This window comes from Molothrus ater, chromosome 15 (assembly GCF_012460135.2).
Source record: "Molothrus ater isolate BHLD 08-10-18 breed brown headed cowbird chromosome 15, BPBGC_Mater_1.1, whole genome shotgun sequence".
Classification (NCBI taxonomy): Eukaryota; Metazoa; Chordata; class Aves; order Passeriformes; family Icteridae; genus Molothrus; species Molothrus ater.
Genome location: NC_050492.2, coordinates 17,291,892 through 17,314,065, shown reverse-complemented (window position 1 = coordinate 17,314,065; position 22,174 = coordinate 17,291,892). Strand labels below are relative to the sequence as shown.

Here is a 22,174-nt window from a genome sequence, read left to right as displayed (position 1 = left end):
ACTAAAAATGCAGCAGGACAGAGTTTAACAATCAAAACAACTCTGCACAGCTGCAGAGACAAAAATGACATTAAAGCACCAAACCTGCTGTGCCTGGAAAGGCTTTTCCTTTCAGTGAAAGGCTGCAGCTCCTGAATTTCTGACACACAGAGACTTCCTGAAATGAATTGGAGATGACACCCAACAGCCAAGGCAGCCACTGCTAATTATTTAATTAAATCATGTACTGAAATCTGCATGGAGACAACTGCAGAATCTGCCTCCAATGCAAGCACTTCAGCCCTGATAAACCCCAGGAAAGCAGGAATTACAAAAGGCACCTTCTCCAAAACCTGAATGAACCACAACAGAACATATAAATATATATACATATACATATATATTTATATTTATACTTGTATTATTTATATCACAGCCTGGTTTGGGCTGGAAGGGATCTCAGAGGTCATCTCATTCTAGAAACACTTCCAAGTCCTCAAGGTCCAGTTACTGTGGAGACCTTCTGCAATCAACTCCTGTGCATCTCTGCAAATGAATGGATCTCAGACAAGCACATTTCACTTGAGGTACCTTTACAAGGTGTGCAGATGGAGAGGGAAGCACAAAATGTCATTGCTGCCTTCAGAAAAATTAATACCCAGTAAACAAACTGCTGAAAGGGTGGCATAAAGCTAAATGACAACACTGCTGCAAGCAGGGCCAAAAACCCCACTGCTTGCTATGAGTGTCCTGCCAGGTGTTATCTGTGGGACCCTCAACACCAAACCCCCCTTGGGGAGGGCTCAGCCAGGCAAGAACCTCAGAAGCCCAAGAGCAGAAGTACCAAGCCTTTATTGGAAGATCCATGATTCCAGGGCAGAGCTGTGTCCAGGGTGGGGCAGTGCTGCTGCTGCATCTCCCCATCCCCAGGACACCACCAGCCTCTGTCCCAGCCTCTGGACTCCCCTGAGCTGCTGCTGCCAGCACTGAGTGGGCCAAACCGAGGAACTGCCTCTTGGAAAAGCCAAACACCACAAGGGAAGGGGAAAAATAAATAAAAAAAAAAAGAATAAATCACACACTGGACACAGTTATCACTATGAGAAGTTGAATGAGTTGCTTTACATCCACATTGCAAATAATTTCACAAGCTGGGAAATGAGTTTGCTGAGTCTCCTCTTGCCCTGGGGGGGGAGGCTGTTGGTTTGCTGGATCCTGGCACGGGATGTGCAGAGCCACACTGAATCCATGTTATCTGTTGTTGTTGGGGTTTTGAACAAAGTTGATGGAGTAGGAGCCAGTAGATGAATCCTGTTTGATCTGGAAGTTCTCTGTTGACAGGCCAAAGGGACGCAGCACCAAATTGCCCAGATCCTTCAGTTTGCCTGCAGTGACATTCCAAGAGAACACAGTGAGAGCTGAGCAGAGGAAAATCCCCTGGAATTACACCCAGCTACAGCCCAGCCCTGCTGATTTATCCAGCACAGGTAAATGCTGAGGAAATCTCTGCATTTTGTTAATATTTAGGCTCTTAGCAGGAATTAAAAATCACTGTTAAATATCCGTAGAGTATGAGAGTTAATAAAGTCCTGTCAGTATAAGGAACATACATGATTCCTGAGTCTGGAAAATGGATCTTGGTACAGCTGTAAGAGGGGAAGGACAACAAAAGGACATCCTTTAAAAAATCCTATATAGAAATTACAGAATAGATGAAGTGAAACAGGAAGCAGAGGTAACAACTTCACTGCTGGCTGAACACAAACCCCTGGCATGACAACACAAGGGAAGAAGATTGCCAGTTTTCAAAGAAAATCATTCTTTTCCTCCTGGTTTCAATGTAGAACTGTCGATTTCCCAAAGGAAAAGCAGAAGTTTGGACAAGTTGAAGCCTTCTCAAGGTTTGCCTCCCCAGGCAAACCCCATCTCTCCAGAAGCTCCCACCTGCACTGATCCTCAGGGAATGGGTTTTGTTTTGCTGGGAGCTGAGTGTGACAACAGAAATGGAAATGGAAAATCCACTGAGCAGCTGCAGCAGCCAAGGGCCTGGAACCACACCTGGGAATGCCACAGCTATTCCTGCCTGGAGGGGCTTGGAGTCCTGAGAACCCCCTGGCACTGTGCTCACCTCACCTGGGCCTCTGGGGCAAGTGAAATCCTGGAATTTGGGCTGGAAGGGACCTTAAAAATCATCTATTCCACCCCTGCCATGGCAGGGACACCTTCCACTGTCCCAGCTGCTCCAGCCCCAGTGTCCAGCCTGGCCTTGGGCACTGCCAGGGATCCAGGGGCAGCCCCAGCTGCTCTGGGCACCTGTGCCAGGGCCTCACACCCTCCCAGGGAAGGATTTCTTCCCAGTATCTGGAAAAAGACAACCTTATCCTGAGCCCACCAAAGCAAAGGGGTGGGGAGACACAAGTTTCCTTCAACTTGATTTTTAATGGGAATTCACAGATGAGGTGGCTCAGGGATGTGACCAAAGCCACTCCAGCAGCAGCTCAGGTAGGATTGACTCCTTTGTACATCTTTATTTATTTTTTTTAAGGTACACCTGTTTAAGATTATTTAACTATGACATTCATCCCTTTCTGCAGCACCCTGAAAGCATTTTGGCTATAAGAGCATTTTGGTAGCATCTGTCTGAGTGACATGAAGAGGTTTTTTTGTACTTCTGGACAAACATTTGGCCAGGGCTGAGCTTCAGGTCTGGGGTGAGCAGTGTCTCAGTGGAGAATCCTGCAGAATCTGGCATGGCTGGAGCCCCCCAGCCCTGCAGCTGGGCAGGAGAGCAGAGCTTGCCTGGCAGGCACTGGAGAGGTTTTTTCCAGTTGCAGGGAGCTGGATGCTCTTTTCCAAACCCATAAACACCCCCTGACTGCCTCAGGACCCACCCTGCAGCTGGAGCAGGGATTTGGGCTTTATGATAATTCCAGCAGCACATCCCTGCTCACCTTCCTGCTCTGTCCCTCCCCAGGCAGGCTCTGGGGCAGCCACACTGAATTAATTGTTCATGAGGCAGAAGGAAGCCTTGGCTTTTCCGGGCACTGCAGCCCGAGAGCTGCTGCTGTCCTGGCACACACAGAGCCAGCATTGTAGGGGAGCTCTGCCTCCTCCTCCCACAGCTCCTTTCAGCCCTAAATTAAGGGCTGTAGTGAACTGCAACCCCCTCCTAAAGAAAAGCTCCCTCACAGCCTGTGCTGGGAGGAAGGAAAAGGCACCACGTGGAGCTGGGACTCAGCTGCAGAGGCTGCCCAGCCTCCACCACTCCCTGTCCCCAAGCAGGGTCACCCTCTCCTCCCTCTGCCCTTATTCTCACACATTTTGCTCTTTTTCTTTCAAACACACCCTGTTTATTTTCCACCTGCAACTCCAGCACATTCAGGTTTTTCACCAAAGCAAATATTCAGAGGTTAACAAGAAAACAGAACTGTAAAAATCAATTTAGGGCTCAGAAGTCTGTGATTCATTACTCACCTAAACTGCAATTCAACACGCTATTGAAAGAGGCAGATGCAGGAAAAGATTACTCACAATTTACATTAAGATGTAACAGCCAAAATTAATTGCTATTCAGTCTTTCTGGCAATAATTCTGGCTTAGTTGCTGGTGTTAATGTGAGGTTTGGAAGTTGAAAAGCTCCATCTTGCTTGTGTAAAGAATTCTTTTGGAGAAAAGACAAATTTCCTGATGAGGTCTCTTCTCTGTGTAACTTCTTGTATTACCAACATTTTTAAGCAATTAAAAGAGCAAGGGCAAATCCTTCTCCCTTCCCTAAATGGTAAATGAGGGCTGAACTGTAACTGTCATTTGGCTCTGATTTAACTGCTTAAAAGCACCTTGTGCAGGGTTGGGGTTCAGCAGCTCAGCTGCAAACACAACATAACTGTCAATAGAAAAAAAACCCAAACAAACCCCATAATTCTTTAGGCACAAAGCCTGATAAATGTCTTTGCTGATCTCAGGTTGCTGGAAAAATCTCTTCTGGGCAGGAAGGCCCAGGTGAGGAGCTCTGGCCCCCAGATTACTAAAACCATTCCAAAGCCCCCCTCTCCTCACACCCTCTCCCCAAAGGGGGGCTCCCAGATATCACAATAATTATAAAAGTCTCTAAACAAGACTGCAAATCGTTGGCTTTAAGGAGAGAAACACAAACCAGTCCAGAGAATGGTCACTGTTCACAGTCACTGGGGCAGAGGATGCTCAGAAGGAGGAAAAGCCTCTTGGATCTCACATCTCCTGCCCCAAGAGCAGCTCTCTGGTGTGAGCTCAGGGCTCCCTTCATCCTGAGCAAGCTTCAGTGGCAAGGCAGCTGATCAAAGATGGCAAGAACTGAAATACAAATGCCAGCCTTGCAGAAGGGAGATCCCTGGGGACACAGCACCAGTGGGCTGGGCCTGGCCACAAACCAGGATTCTTGTGGTGACATCAACCCCAGCAGTCACATGGGCCAGAAGGAAAATCCAGGCAGGAATGTGTGCTCTGGGTTATTTACACACAAGCACTGCACAGGGGCTTCAGGCTCTGACAGAAATGAGCTGCAGCCCTGGGAAACAGGAAACACACTTGGGGAGGAGGAGGATGCACTCCATTTATCTGGCTTTGTTTGTACACAGCTCCAGTTCCATGACAGTATGAGATGGTTGGACAACCCAGGCCTTGCTTGAGTTGAAAGAATAAAAGCTCAGCTAAACCAGGAGAGGCCAATTCAGTGACTGAGGATCAGCTCAACATCCAAAGGGGCCAAGGCACAAAGTGGGACACTGCTCCTAATTTCAGTTTCGAGCCAGTGCTCCTGCAGCAGGCCTGGCCTGGAACTATCAGGATGCCTCAGACTTGCTGTGCTGGAGCCCAAAAGTCTGGAATTCAACCCAGGCACCTGAGCTGCCCCCTGGGAAAGCAGGAATGTCCCCCTGGCACTGCCCAAGCCCAGTCACCCAGTTCCAGCCACAGTGCCACGAGCCAGCTCCATCCTGGCAGTGGGAAATGCCATCAGGAAGGGTGGGAAAGTGGGAACAGCTTCAAACAAATTCACTGGACAACAAAACAATCCAAAGGAATCTCGGAACCACCACATTCCACCGAGTTTCTCTTCTCCCACACCTTCTGAACGCCCATCCAAGCCCCCCTCCAGGGCTTTCCTGACCTCAGACAGAGCTGCAGCACTCTGCAAACCTTGGAAGTGTTTCCTTGCTCCATGGCATCCCCACTGCCTCCCTTAACAACGGCACACAGGGAGCCTTGGAACACTCAGGAGAAGGAGCTGCCCACATTCCTGACTTCATTTCAGGAGAATGTTTTGTAGAAACCCCTCAGTTTGTGGGACAGCCACCACTGCCACCATCACTGTCACTTAACCAGAACTGTGACACTCCTGTCACACACCAGGCTGGGGATGAACACAGGTTCTGTGTTGTCCTACCCTGCTCTCAGTCTGGCTCTCCAGCTCTTTGAACTCCTTCTGTGACAGCACTGAGAAGAGATTTCTCTCTCCAGAATCCCAACTGAAACAGTCTGAGTGGTTCCCAAAAGCCCAGCCCAGTTCTGAAATCTCAACTGCCACTTTTAAAGTATTAACCCTGTTAAAAGAGATCCCACCTAGACTGACACCCAGGAAAAAAGCAGCAGTGCAGGGGCTGGATTTACTGTTCCAGTCAAATCCCTTGTGATTAGTGAGGCCCTTTAGAGTTCAGCAAAGATCAGGAATTATTTTCATATTACTTTGTGCTGAAACCCATCCCATGTCCTACCAATGGGCCTGATCCTTCCGGAGATTTTCTGCATTTGTCATTTATTTATAGCCCCAGCACCCTTAACCTGCTTTATGTGGGGCCTGTTCTCAGCACAATGGGGGAAGCAGGCTCTGATCCTGTAAAGCTCTGCAAAGCCTCACTGACACTCTGCTAGGTCAGAGCAGAACAAAGCCAGAGCAAATCAGAGGCTGCAGAAAAGAAATTACAGAAGAGTATCAGCATAAGCTGAAACAGTCTTCTTCCCAAATACCCCAAGAATCAGTGTGAAAGACAGGCTGAGTTGTTTAACCTGATTTTCTGCAGAGCAGCCAAACACTGCCCTAGGAATGGCAATTCCACTCCTGGTGCTAACCCTGGCTGGGTCCAATTCAGCCTCCAACCAAAGAGCAATGAAATGCTGAATAAATCAAGGCAATGAAATGCTGAATAAATCAAGACAAACACGAACACTTGGAGGTCTCTGGGCTGGAAGTGCTGCAGAAAGAATCACATTTATTTCTTCAGCCCCCAGATCAAACATGCCCAGTTATTCCAGCTGGGGGAGTTCCTTTAGGCACAGGTTTAGTGAAAGCCCTGGTTTATCCCTTTCATGGGAATGTTTGCTTTGAAGGCTTATTTGCAGGGAGAAAGGGCTGAGCAGTTGGGCTGTGTCAAATCACCTTCCCCAGCTCTTAAATACACCAATATGAAATTGTTTTAGAAGGTTTTAAGTTTTCTTTCTTTAAATGGAATAATGGCCTTTTCTGCATGGGAGAATTCCTTGTCTCCAATTTACTGAAGGTGAAACCAAGCAATTGAGAATTACAAAGAAATCAGGAGTTTTGTTTAAGACTGAACAAATATTTCCTTTCAGATTTACCTCCTTTAGATTTTATACAAGAGATTCTATTCATGCATTTTTTTCTAGTAGATTATGAAGGTTTTTATGGAAGTACATACTACTCACCCAACATTTCTTTCTTTAATTTTTCATTCCTCTCCGCAATTTGCTGTGGTAATCTCTGTGGAGAGAGAGAAAAACTGGAATCATATCCCTGCTTTCACTAATGCTCCCATTTTGGACATCAGCAGTGACAGACACAAATCCTGGTGTGCAGTTCCAGAACACTGCTAATGCAGAGCCTCAGCATCTCCCACTCCAGGAATGCCCTTATGGACACCCATTTTTATCTGGTGTCTGTGATACTTATCCCAAAGTACAGCTGCTTCTGGGAAATCTCTTCATCTGCCCTAAAATCCCTCAAAAACTGTGTGGAGGCTGAAATTCTCCCAACAGTTACACACCTGTGAAAACCCAAACCTAACCACTGCTTCCATGTAATGAAACCTTCTGGGAAAGCAGCAACTGGGGAGATTTGAGCACAAACATGATAATTCCAAACTGCTTAGTCTGGCATTGAAAAGGTCAAAAATAACTGAGGATTGAAATCAGAACCCCAGCTCTGCACTCCTGAAATACAAACAGTGCTCGAGTATTGAGCAGGTACCAAATCAGGAATCAGAGAACTATTGTGCATTTCATCTTTCAATCTGTCATTTAACAGGGTCATGACATTCCCTGGAGCAGTGTGAGATCATTCCTGTGGGCAGGGAGGAGGAAGATTTGCTCTAACTGTGAATGAAACCCATTTGCAGATTTTCTTGAGGCATCATTTTCATTGCCAGTGAGAGGGAAAAGATCCTGTGATATTCCTGCAAAGCAGAGACACTTTTACCTGACAGCAGAGCAAAGCTGCTCAGCTTCCTCCAGGTTAGAGATGTAACCAGGTATGTGGAGTCAACAGCTGAAACTTGGGGGGGTTCATGATGAGATTTAGAGATTGATGATGAATATTTGAAAAGTGCAAAATTATAGCTGTCAGGATTTCTTGAACAGGTTTCAAGAAGGGAGTTTTAAGCTTCAGTCTCAATAGTTTGCTTCTTCCCTCAAATCTGACAAGGACCAGCTGAAGGAATGCCAGGGCAGGGGAATCTGAGGGCATTTTGTCCAAAGGGCTCTGCAGCCAAAGGCTCTGCCTGGCCAAGAGAGCTCAGGGAGCAGGAGGGGGTGAACCCCACCCTCTGCACTGCCCAGGCACAGAAATCAGGTATGAACACTGAGCATTCTGAACTGGGGCTGAAGGAGCAGCAGCACTGCTGGGGATTCCCTGCTGGGGCTGGGTGAGGGCTCTGCTGTGGGATCACCAGGGCCTGGGAGAAATCCTGGCTCTGCAGGGGTCCAGGGACAGTGCTGGGGTTCCAAGCATCCTGAACAGAACCAACCAGCCCTGAGGCTCTGACTCAGAATCCTGGATTATCCTCAGAGGGGAGAGACCAGCAGGATCATCCAGCCCAGCTCCTGGCCCTGCACAGACCCAGCAACCCCAGCCTGGGCATCCCTGGAGCAGTGTCCAGACCCTGCTGGAGCTCTGGGCTGTGCCCATTCCCTGGGGAGCTGCTCTTGGCCCAGGGGAAGCCCCAGCCCAGCTCCAGGTCCTTTATGGGAGCTCAGCTGTTCTATGGGGTCACCCCTCAGCACCAACAGCACTCACACAGTTAAGCAGAATATTTTCTGCCATCAGTGCAACTGATCCAGTCCCCCAGGAAATCATTCCAGGCAAGGTTTCTTGCCTAATATGCCATAAAAGCTGTCCCTAATCTGTCACTTACAACACCACAGTGTGGGGAAAAGGGGGGCACAATCACTGCTAATGATTTATTTTCCCAAAAGGAGACTTAAAACAATTAAGCCTTTCAAGAAGATTTTTGTAACAACATATTCAGAGTGGGTTTAGAGACAAATCTGCAGGTGATGCATGTGAGTTTCTCTTTCCTTCTGAGGCAGAATCCATTGCAGGTTCACTGGTGTGAAGCTGAACTAAAATAATGAAAAATAAGTTAGGCCAAAGTTCACTGAAAGGCTTAAGCTTACCATGCAAGCTTCTCTGGCTTGATGAACTGAGGGGTCTTTTTCTAGGACTGCCTTATAATCTTCCAGAGCTTCATCTAATTTTTCTGTTTTTTCATAGAGTTCTGCTCTCCTCAGCAAAGCTCTGACATAGTGAGGGTCTAATTCCACAGCTGCAAAACAAAAGCAAAGCCCAGGACTGTACTTGAAACATTTCTCCAGCCCTCAAATGAATTCTCAAGTGTGTATTACATTTGTAAGTTGTCCTTAGAATGTAACTCAGGATCAAGCAGAGGCACAGCTTAAAGCTAAGCTGGAATTCAGAAGCAGCTGCCTGGGACAGTCTCATGATCATATTTCATTTAATGTCCACAACCTCTCACAGATGGAAGTGATTTATGGTCACAAAGCTTTAAATGTGCAATCCTATCCGTGCAGGGATTCTAAGTGATGCTACAGAAACTTTAAGGACCTGCAAGATATTTCAGTTTTTGTGTGTTTAGCAAGTGGCTATTATTAGATTGCAGCTAAAGTTAAACATCCCTCCAGACACACACAGCAGGGAAAATCAGCCTTGCCACGCTTATCTCAGTTCAAGTGGAGACAAACTCCAGGAGAATTTCTGGAGCTCTTCTGAATTTAATATCAAACGGTTCAGGTTGTGTTGGGAATGCACAAACAGTGATTCCAGCCCTGTGAGCTGGCAGAGGGGCATCCTGACTGCATCTCAGCTCTTCCTGCCCTCATTCCCTTGGCAGCCAGGGCTCTGTGCAGTACAGTTCAGACTGAATGCTAAACTCAGCAGTCACCTCCACATGGTAATTCCTCAAGAATTCCTTCATCCATTTTTCACCACAGAAACAGGGAATGTGAAAGATTTCACCACAGAAACTGGGAATGCGAAAGATTTTTATCACAGAAAGAGCTCTGTCCATTTTATAATTCCCAGCTCATTAAAATGGTTCTGGGGACAATTAAATCTCAGATCATCCAGGTAAATATTCCAGTTTCTCTTCTAGCAAGGACAAAGGCAATGGCACAGTCAGCAAGCTGCAGGTGACTGAATTGCTCTGCTGTGCTCCTGTCCCTGGGGAGTGTCAGGCCCTGGCAGCTGAAGTCTCTCTGCTCAAAGCACATTGATTTCCTCTGAGCCACTGCAAAATTCAAGGTGTTTTTCAGAAAGCAGCAGTTCCAAAACCAGGCAAAGCCCCAGTGAGAGAGGCCAGGGAGGATTTGGTACCTCCAGGAGCCCTTTCAGCAAGCACAGCTCCCATTTCTGTGCAGGCAGGGCTGGCACACAGCCACTGGATTAGTTCTCTGATTGGTAATTTGGATTTTTTCCCCAGCTGTCACAGGGAGTTTAACAAACACTCGAGGGTGGGTGAGTGGGTGGAAGCAATAAAGCAAAGCACAGCTGAACTGATTCCACCAGAAGGTGCAGAGACAGAACTGTGCAGGGCAGGAACAGGGGAACATAAGCCCTGGTGACAAAGCAAAAGCTGTGCAGGAAAGGGATTTGAGAATGCTGTTAACTCTATAAAGCCTCAGAGTGCTTTGGAACCTGGGATTAAACCAGGATTTGGGGGGGATAGCAGGTGGAAGTGGCTTTGAAATCACAGGTGTGGGAAACAGTTTCCACAGAAAAGACTGTCCTCTTAAAAACAAGTACAAACTGCAGCCTTATGGTACAAGAGAATAGAAAGTAAATTACTGCAGATAGGAAAGGTTTGACAGACATTTTACAAAATAAGTAGTACAAATCAGGTGCTTTCTGTTCAGTTCTTTAAAGACCTTTATGCCCAAAATTACAGCTCTGCAGTAAAGGCACTAAATGACACAATTTATGTACAAAAATCTGGCCCAAGGACAGCCCAGAGAGGAAAAAAATACCTTTGGTGCAGTCACTCAGGGCAGCCTCTGTCTTGTCCTAGAACACAAAACAGTTTTGTTAGATTGAAGTCACATTTCTTCACATCCCCAGCCCTGGAGGTGGCACTCGGTGCTCTGGGCTGGGGACAAGGTGGGGATGGGGCACAGCTGGGACTGGAGGGCTCTGATCCCTTCACAATTGCATTTGAGCCACACTCAGTCCAGGGGGGCACAGAATGAAAGCAGCACTGACCTGTTTCATTTTTGCAGCAGCTCTGTTTGAGAACAGAACAGCCCTGTCCTTCTGGAAGCAGGCTGGGCAGACCTGCAGGGCCTTGGTGTAGGAGTCTTCTGCCTCTCCATAGTCTGCAGAGCAACAAAACCCAAACCAAACCATTCATTTCAAACTCTGAACCCATGGCTGAGGCTCCTTGGGAAACAGTTCTCAATATCTGGTAATGTGACACCAGAATCAGTAGCTGCTCTCAAAGATCATTACTGAGTTCATAAATACAATTGATTGTTTTAGGATTTACTTAATTTTGCTTATAAAAACAGCTGAATGCAACTGAGCTGAATGCAACAAGTGCAGCAGGAGTGGATGTAATTCTCACCCCTGCCATTGTTTCCTCTTGAGCAGAGGTGCAATCCCTTTGGATGAAGTGCTGAAAGCTGTCACTGCACTGCCCAGAGCAGCTGCAGGGAGCTTTTATGGCCACATCATCTTCACCTGACTGAAAGATCAAGGAAAGGCCTGGGGTGAGACTCCAGCAACACTCCAGGCCTGTGGCTCTCCTGGGCTGAGCTCTTCCCTCCTGCCCTCTCTGATGCCTTCCAGAGCTGGGGATCATCCTGAGCTGTGTTCAATCACTCCAGAGCTGTGTTTCCTGAGGACTCCATGAGGCATCTCCAGCCTCTGCCTGCTCCTCAGGGCACACAGATTCCCTGCCTGACACCTGCAATTCCTGATTTCTCTGGGAATCCTCCACCCACAGCACGTTCAGTCAAAGGCAGGTGTCAAAACCACTTCCCCCCTTCTGTTTGTTCACTAAAATCAATGTATAAAGGTACAAGACAGCTACAGAGACCCAGATCTTGCATCAGTTCTCAGCACAACCATCAGCCCAACTCAGAGCCCCAAGGAAGCCTTTTTTGATCAGTGAAAGAAACCCTGGCTCTTGGAAGGCAGTCCAAAATCCATGGTTTTGTATGTACACACTCAGCTTTCATGGGAATCTTGCTTTAGTACTCAAACCTTTGGATTTAAACAGCTCTAAAGGAGCTCTGATAGCTCTGTCTCTTCTCTAGAGCTGGATGAAAAATGCAAGAGGTGATAAAATTCAACAAGGACGGTGTGAGGTCTTCCTCAGAGCTTCCTGCAGCACCCCCACGATGGCTCAGTACTAATGTGGGATATCTCACACCCACAGGCTGTTCAGACATGACCAACCCACCTCCTTTCTTGAAGTGCTCATTTCCTTTCTCCTTCAGCCCCGTGCTCTCCTTTCTTCTTTTCTACAAAAGGAAAGACAACGTCTCAGAGTATTTCACTGAAATGAGCAACTAGGTCAGCTGCAGTTCCAAATAAAGTATGGAAGGGAAGCAGAATAAAACAGAACCTGGAGAGTTTTAACTCTGCCAAGATCTGCTTGTAGAGCCTGTGACATGAAAGACTCTCTATATCCATGGAACACTGGAGTGTAACAGCAAGGCAATTAAAAAGCTCCACTCCACAGCCACCAGGATGCAGGGAGAGCATCCATGGAGAATTCCATGCTCTAAACCAACACATCAGCTTTTACTGGCTGTTTGCTTCTCCTTTCCAACTCCATTTAATTCACTCACTGCAGGTCAACTGTGCAGAATATATTTTAAATGTAAAGTCTCACAAGTTTTGCTTGAAATAATTCCACCTCAGCAATTCTAGTTATTTTCAGAGATGCACAAGGAAAAGGTCCAGGCTGAGAAAGATTTGTGCCCTGAAAGATTTCTTAGGGGGAGAAAGAGAACCCCCAGAAGCAGGTTCTTTGTGCAGTGGGAACTGCACGTGTGAGCAGAGCTGTGTTCTCAACCATGAACATCCTGGCACCAGGGGAGGCCAGGCTCAGGCTCCCAGCCTGTGACACAGAAACCCCAGGATGTCCCCGAGCCACCCCTGCCACTGCAGACAGTCCTGAAACAAAGCAGGCAAGGGCAGGAACCCCCCAGAGCTCAGGAGTGCTACAAAACCCATCCTTGGAGCACTGGATTTTCTCCCAGCACACAAAGGACTTCAATGGAGGTGTCTGTAAATGACAGATCACTGAGCAATTAAAAAGCCAACAGTAGGAAAAGGAGCAGTTTCCTTTCCTGCAGATTGTGTGAATCAAGGATTAATGCAATTATCAATATCACACAGAACATCTCCTTGGAAACAGCTAAATATAGTACAGAGTGTGGAGCACTGCAGCAGCTCCCAGCTATGCCAGGGAGCTGACAAACAGCTCCAAATCCCAGGTTCTCCCTCCTGCTTTTGTGGCTTTGGGAATTGATTCCCCTGACCATGGCACACCTTGAGAACAGATCAGCCTCAGTGGAAGGACACTGAGCCATGGCACAAAATTCCACAGCAGAATCTCACCTGAGCCCTTTGATACACACCCAGAGCATCACATTTGTTCCTGCTGCCCATTAAACAGCTTCTCCAATAGCCATCACTGCTCACATTTGGAAGAAACCCCACAAAACCCAGGGCACACAAACCATGCCCAACTGTTCAGGAAGGGCCTTTGCTCAGGGAGGGCTGACAAAGCCCCAGACCCTTCAACAGCACCCCAAGGGACACACTTGGTGCTTTCTAAGCGTGAACATACAAATGCCACACTTCAGGCTGCATGAAAATCCCAGATCTCTGTGTAATGCAGAACTCTGCTGCTCAGCACAGGCAATGTGGAACTGCTACACCTCCATTTTCCTGGGAGCAGACAGAAATTCCTGCCTGGACCTCACAAAAAGGCATTTTAAATATTGTGCAGGGCACAAAGGGTGACAATGATCCCAACCTCTCGTGGCACTGAACAAAGCAGCACCATGTGAGCACAGGGCAGGCCTGAGATGAGGATCCTGCTGGAAAGATCTCCACAGATGCCCTCAGTGAGGGGAAGGGCTGCCTGAAACACAAACCCCACTGACTTCATTGCTCATGACCTATTTAGAAGTGGCCTTTCAGTGCCACGAGCACTCTCTGCTGCACAGGGCTCAGTTACAGCTCCACAAGAATGAAAGGATTTTTATTATCAACACAACTACAGCATGCTCCCAGCAGTCCTGAGGCAGAAAGCCCTGGAATCAAGAGATGCTGGATGAAAAGTTTCACCTGCATTATCAATATTTTGTTTCGTTTTAGCCAAATTATTTTAAAGTATTACGTTTGCCCTAATTATACATTAAATGCTAATATAAAAAGGGATTTGCAGCAAGAAAGCTTCAGAAGAATAAGCTTTATATTAAAAAAGGACTAAAAGGAAAGACAACAAAGCAACAAAGCAGCACTTTCAAGAGCTCTGTGTATGATTTTGTAATTTATTCAGCTCCCTGCGAAGCAGCAATGGTTCAAAACTTGCATTTCTGTGAGAGCCTGACCAACATTTTCAACAAATCCCTCGTTTATGGGTTTCACTTCCAAACTGAGTGGCCAAAGTATTTCTAAAAAGGAGAAGTCTGCAGGGAACCTCCTGCACATCGATGGATTTGCATTTCAGGTATCACTGACCAAGAAGCAACATCTCAAAGCCAATTCCTCTGGCTTTTCCACAAAATGTGAGAGCATGAAAAATGGATGAGCCCCTCAATGCTAAAGGCACTGCCCTGCAAAGCAGGCTGGGTGTGAAATAAATGCATTATTTATTCCTCATCCAGCCATTCCTGGAACAGAAATTCCTAGCACAGAACCACTCTCAGGATTTCCATTTCAGCTGCCCTGCTGCAGGGAGGAGAGGCTGCTCAGATCCAGGGAAAGCCCCAGAGCACTCCAGGCCTGCCCTGGGGAATTCCCAGCAGCTCTGGGATGGATCAGTCCCCAGAGATGTGCAGTGTCCCCCCAGGGTCCCCCAAACACCCAGGAGCTGCCTCCCTCCCTCCCTGGCAGGGAACAAGGTCAGCCTGAATCCCAGATTCCCAGGAAAAGCCATCCTGGCCTGCTCCTGCCCCAGGGCTGCTCACACACAGCCCTGCAGGCAGCCACAGCTCCCCACTGAAGGATTTTCTGCTCTTCAGTGGCAGCAAAATCTGAAGGTCTGGGGTTTATTGTGAACTTTAGTAATGCAAAGATGACAAATTGCATGGCAGGCACTGATTGTGATGTGGTTTAAATATTTTTTGATGTTCAGAAGAAATAACTGAATGTAACTGGTGATGATTCTTACAGGACCTGATTAGAAATGTTTAAATTTGGATACTGAATTCCAATCCTATACTCAGAAAAAAATCAGTATTTAACCCAAACCTGCCTGGCAAGGCCAGGGCTGCTGGAGATGATCTCAAGTCATGACAAGAGACAGCCTGGCCTCATGACAATAAAGTACAAACCTAAATCCCACACAGCCCCTGCACCTCGGCTGCTCTGCCAGAGCATTCAGGGTTAACAAGAAAAACATGATATAAAATAGAATTTTATAGAATTCATTTATAACTGTATAATTAGAAATAAATTTTGTTTGGATATTAAATGTAATTTTTATACTAATAACAGCATTATTAGAGAAGACAGCAACCTACAAATTCCCTGTTTCCTTGGGAAGTGAGCAATGCAACAGAAAGTGCTGGAAGTGAAATCCCTGAGCAGCCGGTGGGAGCCTCAGTTTGTGACACTGTCCCCAACATTTCCTCTGGCTGCTGCTGTGCTGGGACTGATCCCTTGATTTCCCTTTGCTGGGAACTGCTCCTGGCTCCAGTTCTGGAGAGGTTCTACTTCCAGTGAGCCTGTCCCTCAGTCCCTTGGGCAGGTCACCCAAACCAAGGACATCCAATTCCTGCAGTTCAGTTCAGAGGGGGCACAGGAACTGGAATTTTAAACAGATCAGGAATGCATTTTTCAGCTGCCAGTCCCACTGCTCAGTCACCCATTAGCAGCTGTCTGCTTCCCCCTGCAGTTTTGGGAAGCTACTGCTCTATCCTGCATCCCAGGCTTTGGGTTTCAGTTTAAGGTTGGAGTCACCCCCAAACCTCCAAAGCTGCACTTGGGGGGTGCCAAGGCACTGGCAGGGATGGACCTGGCCTGGCCCTGCTCCCTGGGACTCCATGGAAAAGAACTTTGCTCTTTCTTCTGCCAAATCCCCAAATGGAATTGGCAGCAGCAGTGCCAGACCAGGGAAGGTCACAGCCCCCCCTGCCAGCCCCAGTTAAGCCCAGCCTAAGTGTGGCCCCTGCTGAGTGACAAGAGCGCCCCTGATCCCTGGTGTGCAGAGGAACAGCCTCGGGCAGGGACAGGAGCTGCCCACAACCCCATCAGCACCAGGGGAAAGGCCTGGATGTGACAGCAGCACTCCCTGCCACAGAAATGCACAACTGAACACAGGACTCAAATCAGACAGCAGCACTCAAAGGGACATGAAGGGAGAATTTTCCCTCTTCCTATTAAATTGCCACTCAGCAGAAGAGTTTTGTTTGTTTAAAACTCAAAGAATTATAAATCACACAGGGAGATTCTAATTCCAGCTTTTATTCAAATTCTTCTCAGCAGCTCTTGCAATTAATGACTCCAGCAGATACAGATTTACTGCTCAAATGTTCTTCTCCAGGCTTTAACTCAGAACTTGTGACAGGATGTTTTATTCTATACAGGAGCTTCCCCTTATGGAAACAATGGGATCAACCCAAAGGCACAGGGAGGAAAGGAAGGGTGAGGAGGGAGCAGCTTAAAGGAAATGTCTTCACTAAGCCAATGTTCCCTAACATATCCTAAAGCCTGCAGAAAACAGGGAGGTTAAAAAAGGGGAAATTTACTGTTTAGCCCAGCAACAATCTCCAGCATCACTCAAAAATCCTATTTCTTAAAATTCAGTTCTACCCCATTCTTACAGAGCTGCTCACAAGACTCTCCTCAAGAATCTCCTCTTGCTTGTGTTGCTGACCCATTCCTGCTGTCAGAACAGGAATTGTGATCCAGGCAGCTGCAGGCCCAGGGCACATGGAGAGGCCAGAGCAGGAACTGCTCAGGAGGAATATTGGGTATTTATTGAGTGTCTCACAGAACACAGGCTTCCAAATCCAAATTAGAGAAATTAGAGGCCAGGTGCTGAAGTCCTTGCCACAGGACAGGACAGCATCTGCCACAATGGAGGAGCTGAGGGTCTGGCTGGGAGTCCTGCACAGGATGAACTCCTCACGAAAGGGTGGCCTGAGAGCTGGCCAGGCTGAACAATGACCCTGCAACAGCTGCTGGGTGTCCTCAGATTCATTCTGCAGAGCAGCCACACGTCAAAGCCATCACTGTCACTGACAAGCAGCCAGAAAAATCTGCTTGGAATACATCAAAAGCAATTTGCTGCTCAGTGCCCCTGCTGAGGCAGCAGCAGCCTTGTGAAACAACAACCAAACCCTGCAAAGGTGAATTTCAAGCCTTAAAAAGCTCAGAGGTGCAAGCCCAGGCAAGGAACCAGGCTGTGGTTTTGAGAACTTCTTACAGGTTTGTGTCTTAATATCCCTGCAAATTCTTATTTTGCTTCTCTGTGCACAGAAGATTTCTCAGGGTATCCCTGGAAGGAATCCTGCTGCTTAACAGCAGAAATCTCCCTGTATGGGGCTCTTGAAATGTAATTAGAGACAACACACAACCCCTCCCTGCTCCTTCCCTCTGAGCTGCAGCAGCCTCTGCACAGGTGAGTGTTTTCCTCTGAGCTGCTGGAATCTGAACACCCAGAGCCAGGCCCAGGCTCTGCCTTTGCATCTCCAGAATAAATCAGAGGCTTTTCCTACAGCCCTTTACTGAACACCACTCCACAGAGCCTCTTTATTCCAGCTGCTGAACACAGCAGTGGGGTTTGTACCAAAAGCCCCAACCTCAGGAGGTGTAACTCCATACACTTGGCTGGAGCAGGGCTCACACCCAGCTCTCCTTGTGCCCTGAGCCCACAGGTTATGGCTGGTGCTGCAGCACCAGCTCCTGGGGAGGTTTTGTGCTTTAGACAAGCAGCCAAATCAAATCCATCTCCCCAGGTGCCAGCACCAGGCTGCTGTTTGATGTCTGCTTCAACCAGCACTGCCCTGCATCTAAAAACCCAGCTTGATTTCCCTGTGAGCCACCACCCTCAGAGCTGCACTCCCCTGAGTGCTCACAATGACCCAGCAAGGGCCTGCTGAGAGGCTGCTCCCCCCCTCAGCAGCCAAAAACCACTTCTGACTATTTCTGTCTCATTTGCTGCAGCTGCAATAAAAAAATAAGTAAAAAGTCACATCACCCTTCTCAAAAAACCAACCTTTTGAGTCATTAGAAGGAGGCTTTAAAGGTTTGAAAAAGTTCTCAGTAAATGAATGTACAGCACTGTTTTCAGACTGGGGCTGCAGGACTTCTCCTTAAAAGCTGCAGCATTTAACAGAATCTTTTCTAATCAAAATATACAGAATGTTTCACTTTGAAAAATCAATTCATGGCCATCAGTAGCAAGTACAAGGAGCAGAGTTGGAACAGCAATTGAGGAGTAACCTGGCCAGGGGGAGATCATGGAAGGGGCCACTCCAGTGGCTGTCACAACTGTCTGAGCTCCTGATTCTGCTCTGCATTCACAGTTCTGCAGCTCTGCTTGTATCAGATATCAGCAATACTTTGCTAGAGAAAAAAAACTACATCTGAAAACCTGAAAAATTCAGAAATTTCTCAGAGGAACATAAAAACCTGCTGATGCAGTACTTTGGGTGCTGGTGAGAGACAGAATCCCTCAGTCTGGGTAGCTGAAATCACAAACCACCACTGGAAATAAACCTGCAGACAGATGAGAGCTGCAGCTGCCTCCAGCCTTTCTCTGAGGAAACCTTCCCACTTTGAAGCAGTTGTTGTTTTGCACTCCCATAGCCCCTTTCAGTGGAGCTCCACAAAGCTGAGTGCCAAGATTCAACATTCCCAATTATTTTGGTCATTTGACAGCAGGCAAAGATCCATGTGCAAAATGAGATGATTATCTAAAAATACACCCAAAGCAGGAACAGCAGGAAAATTAACACAGCCAATTGCCAGGCTTGCTGCTCTTTTCAGAGTTCAGTTCCAGAACAATTCCCCCCAGTTTTCAGCAGTTTTTCTCTGGAGCTCTGGAGTCCCAGGCAGGTGCTGCAGCCCCAGTGTGACTCATGATGACAGTGCTCCTCATCGGACAGGAATAAACACCAGGAGAAAAAAGGGACTGCTCACTCACACTGGAAAAAACCCAAGGGCAATGAAATGATTTTTCTGTGTGAGGAGGTCAAGGAAGATTTCTGCCCTCTGCTCAGCACCTGAGAGATGCATTTGGAGAATGCCCTGTTTTGGGCAAAAACCAAATCAACAAATCAAACAAACTCCTTCCTACAGCAGCCACGACAAGACCCTGACCTCCCACAGGGACTCCAGGATGCTCAGGGCTCTGCAATAAAGGAGATTCTAATTAAACACAGGACAAAAGTTTCCAGCATAGTTAAACAGCAGCACAGGGAGCCAGAGGGGCTGTGCCAGAGATGCTCCTGCCCAGAGCCAGGGGCTTGCACTAAAATCCTCAAAGGATGCCCCAGAACACCTCCTGCCACTACCACCCCCCATTCTTCACTGCTGAATTACAACTGGCAGCATCACTGTGCCCATTCAGAGCCCAAACTGAGATCCAGAGGGATTCCCACCAGCTCCAGCACGACCAGAAGTACTTTCAGTCTCACTCCTACTCCAAGGAGACTCTACCCCATGTTGTCCTTCCCCAGTATTGCTTTTCCCCCTCAAGGAACTTCTATATTTACACAAAGATTGGTTCCACAGATGAAAAACTGCATTTGTCTGTTCCCTGCTGCAGGATGAGTTTGTCCAATGTGACAGCAGTGAAAGCAAACTCACAGATTTAATGTGGATTTGTTTGATTAAAGCCCCACTAATCCACAGGGATCTGTTCCAGTTGAACCCCTGCTCTCTGGATTCCCATAACCAACCTTTCAGGAAAACCATCCTGAAATCTGCTGAGTTTGGAGAGGCACCTTGCAGGCACTCAGGGGAAACCAAGGGATGCACAGACAGTGACAGCAGCAACAGGGGGAGTTTTGTTGCTGAAATTACTGATTTCTGAGTCACAGCCACCCCACCCACTGCTCAGGCACACAAAACCTGCCCTGGAACGTGAGGAGTAAGAGCAGCAAGGAAAGGCACAAACATTTGGTACCTAAAAGAGGGAATTTAGAACAGTCAAACTCAAGGGCTTTAAAGGTGCCTCTGTGTCAGAACACTCCAAACACTGACTGCACACAGATCATTGCACACCTGCACTGACTGCACACAGATCATCTCACACCTGCACACAGATCACTGCACACAGATCATTGCACACCTGCACTGACTGCACACAGATCATCTCACACCTGCACACAGATCATCTCACACCTGCACACAGATCATCTCACACCTGCACACAGATCACTGCACACAGATCAGCTGACACCTGCACACAGATCAGCTCACACCTGCACACAGATCAGCTCACACCTGCACACAGATCAGCTCACACCTGCACACAGATCACTGCACACAGATCACTGCACACCAGTGCTCTGCATTACCTGTTTCTCCTCCTCTGGCATATCTTTCTCTAGTTCTAGCAAGTATTCTTCCTCTAGCTCTGTCTGCTTCCTGGAGCTACTCCCGTCATCCTGAACGTTCCCTTCATCATCCAGCACAGCTCCCTTGGCCCCAAAGGAGTCGTGACAGTCATGGAAACACTCCTCTGTGGGATCCTGGCCTGGGGAGGGGGCACAGCCCCTGCCCAGGCTCTGGCCATCTCTGGGGGCAGTCTCTGGAGCCTTCTGATCCGACAGCTTCAGGTGATTCAGCGACTCCTCAAGTGGGCTTGCAGCTTTAAATTCTTCCATGCTGGGCTCCTGGGAGGGGATGTGGCAATGAGAAAGGAGTAACACTCAATAATCATCATTAACAGACTCATTAGCAAACAAATCCCAGCACCCGCGGGGGGGTGAGGCTGGAGGGGACCACAGGGGCCACCCCCTGCATTCCCAAACACACGGCACAGGGGGTGTCTGTGTGGCTCTGGAACACCCCTGGGGAGTCTCCAGCCCCTCTCTGGGCTCTGCTCAGGGCTGGCACTGCCCAGGGCAGCAGTTCTGCCTCCTGGGCAGGGAATTCCTGGGTTCAGCCCCTGCCCGTGGCTCTGGGGCCACTGCTGGGCCTGGAGCAGAGCCTGGCCCTGCTCTGCCCCGTCTCCTTTCATATTTACACACATCTACATGTACCTAATGATTTAATTTCTCTTATCCACATTTACAAATCTTTAAAGTGCCCTTGACATCCCTAAGGGAAACTCGGATCTCTCGGGGCGGGGGGAACTTCCCCGAATTCCATGTCCCGTGCAGGGACACGGGGCCAGGGGCACTGCACCCATGAGTGCGGGAACTGCCGAGCTCGGATCCCGGGGCCTGCCCGGCCCAGCCCAGCCCGGCCCGGCCCGGCCCGGCACAGCCCCGCGGGCCAGGCCCGCACCCCGCCCCCGGCACGGCTGGCCCAGCGCAGCCCCTCCACGACCCCCGGGGCGCCGTGCCCGGCTCGCAGCGCCCGCCCCGCGCTGCCCGGAGCGGAGGGGACGGTGCAGACCGGGGCCATCGCCTCCGGCCCCGCCGGGTCCCCCCGGACCGGACCGGACCGGACCGGACCCCCGAGCCCCGGCCCGCACTCACCTGCACCAGCCGCACTTCCGGCTTCCGGCTTCCGCCACGCCCCCGGCACGAGGGAACCGCTTCCGGCAGCGACAGCCAATGGGCGAGGGGCGCGCGCGAGGCGTGCCGGGAACTGTAGTTCTCTGCTGTGACGTCAGGGAGCGCAGGTGAGGGAGGGCAGAGGAAGGCAGGTGAGGAAAGAGAAAGGCAGGTGAGACTATGTGGGGGCAGATGCGGGCAGATGCGGGCAGGTGAGACTAGGTGAGGGCAGGTGAGGGCAGGTGCCTCGTTCTGCCCGTGGCCTCTTTCTCCCCAGGACCCCACTGGTGTAAATCTCTCTCTGTGTTTCTTGTTGGCTCCCTCAGGCCCTGTGAGGCCACACTGAGCCCACCCCAAAGTTTCTCCTGTCCCGGTGACCGATCCCAGGTGTGCCAGCCTTTCCCCCCAGCAGAGCTGCTCCATCCCTGCTCATCCCAGCCTGGCTCCAGCAGCTCCTCGCTGTGCTGGGGCAGCTCTGCAGGTGGGGCCTCACCTGAGGGCAGAGGGGCACAGTCCCCACCCTTCCTGCTGCCCACCAGGGATCAGCCCAGGGGCTCATTTTCCATGCCCAGCTCTCCCCACCACCTCACTGTCCACCTGGCATCCCCAGCCTGGACTGATCCCAGGAACTTCCCTGATCCAGGTGCAGCCCCAGCTCTTGGCTGTGCCCAACCCCACCACGTCCCCAGGACCTGCTTCTCCCCATCAACATTTCTTGTTTGTACAGCTCAGGAATATTCGGGTTTTCCCCAGGAACTTTGGGATGATGCTCCTCTTGCTC

General features: G+C 48.9%; 1 protein-coding gene across 2 annotated transcripts; it reads right to left on the bottom strand.

The window, feature by feature from the left end:
• Nucleotides 1-186: 186 nt before the first annotated feature.
• TTC1 (tetratricopeptide repeat domain 1) lies at nucleotides 187-21,414 on the bottom strand. Of its 2 annotated transcripts, none has more exons than XM_036391790.1 (8): nucleotides 21,376-21,414; nucleotides 20,248-20,565; nucleotides 11,940-12,000; nucleotides 10,739-10,851; nucleotides 10,507-10,543; nucleotides 8,641-8,789; nucleotides 6,676-6,730; nucleotides 187-1,364 (listed from the first exon to the last, which is right to left on the bottom strand). In XM_036391790.1, the coding sequence occupies exons 2-8, from the start codon at nucleotides 20,554-20,556 to the stop codon at nucleotides 1,231-1,233; spliced, it is 858 nt and encodes a 285-aa protein (XP_036247683.1). In that variant the 5' UTR covers nucleotides 20,557-20,565; nucleotides 21,376-21,414; the 3' UTR covers nucleotides 187-1,230. The 2 variants fall into 2 exon arrangements, with proteins under 2 accessions (XP_036247683.1, XP_036247682.1); XM_036391789.2 differs by lacking the exon at nucleotides 21,376-21,414 and adding an exon at nucleotides 21,293-21,316.
• Between the last annotated feature and the right edge of the window lie 760 nt (nucleotides 21,415-22,174).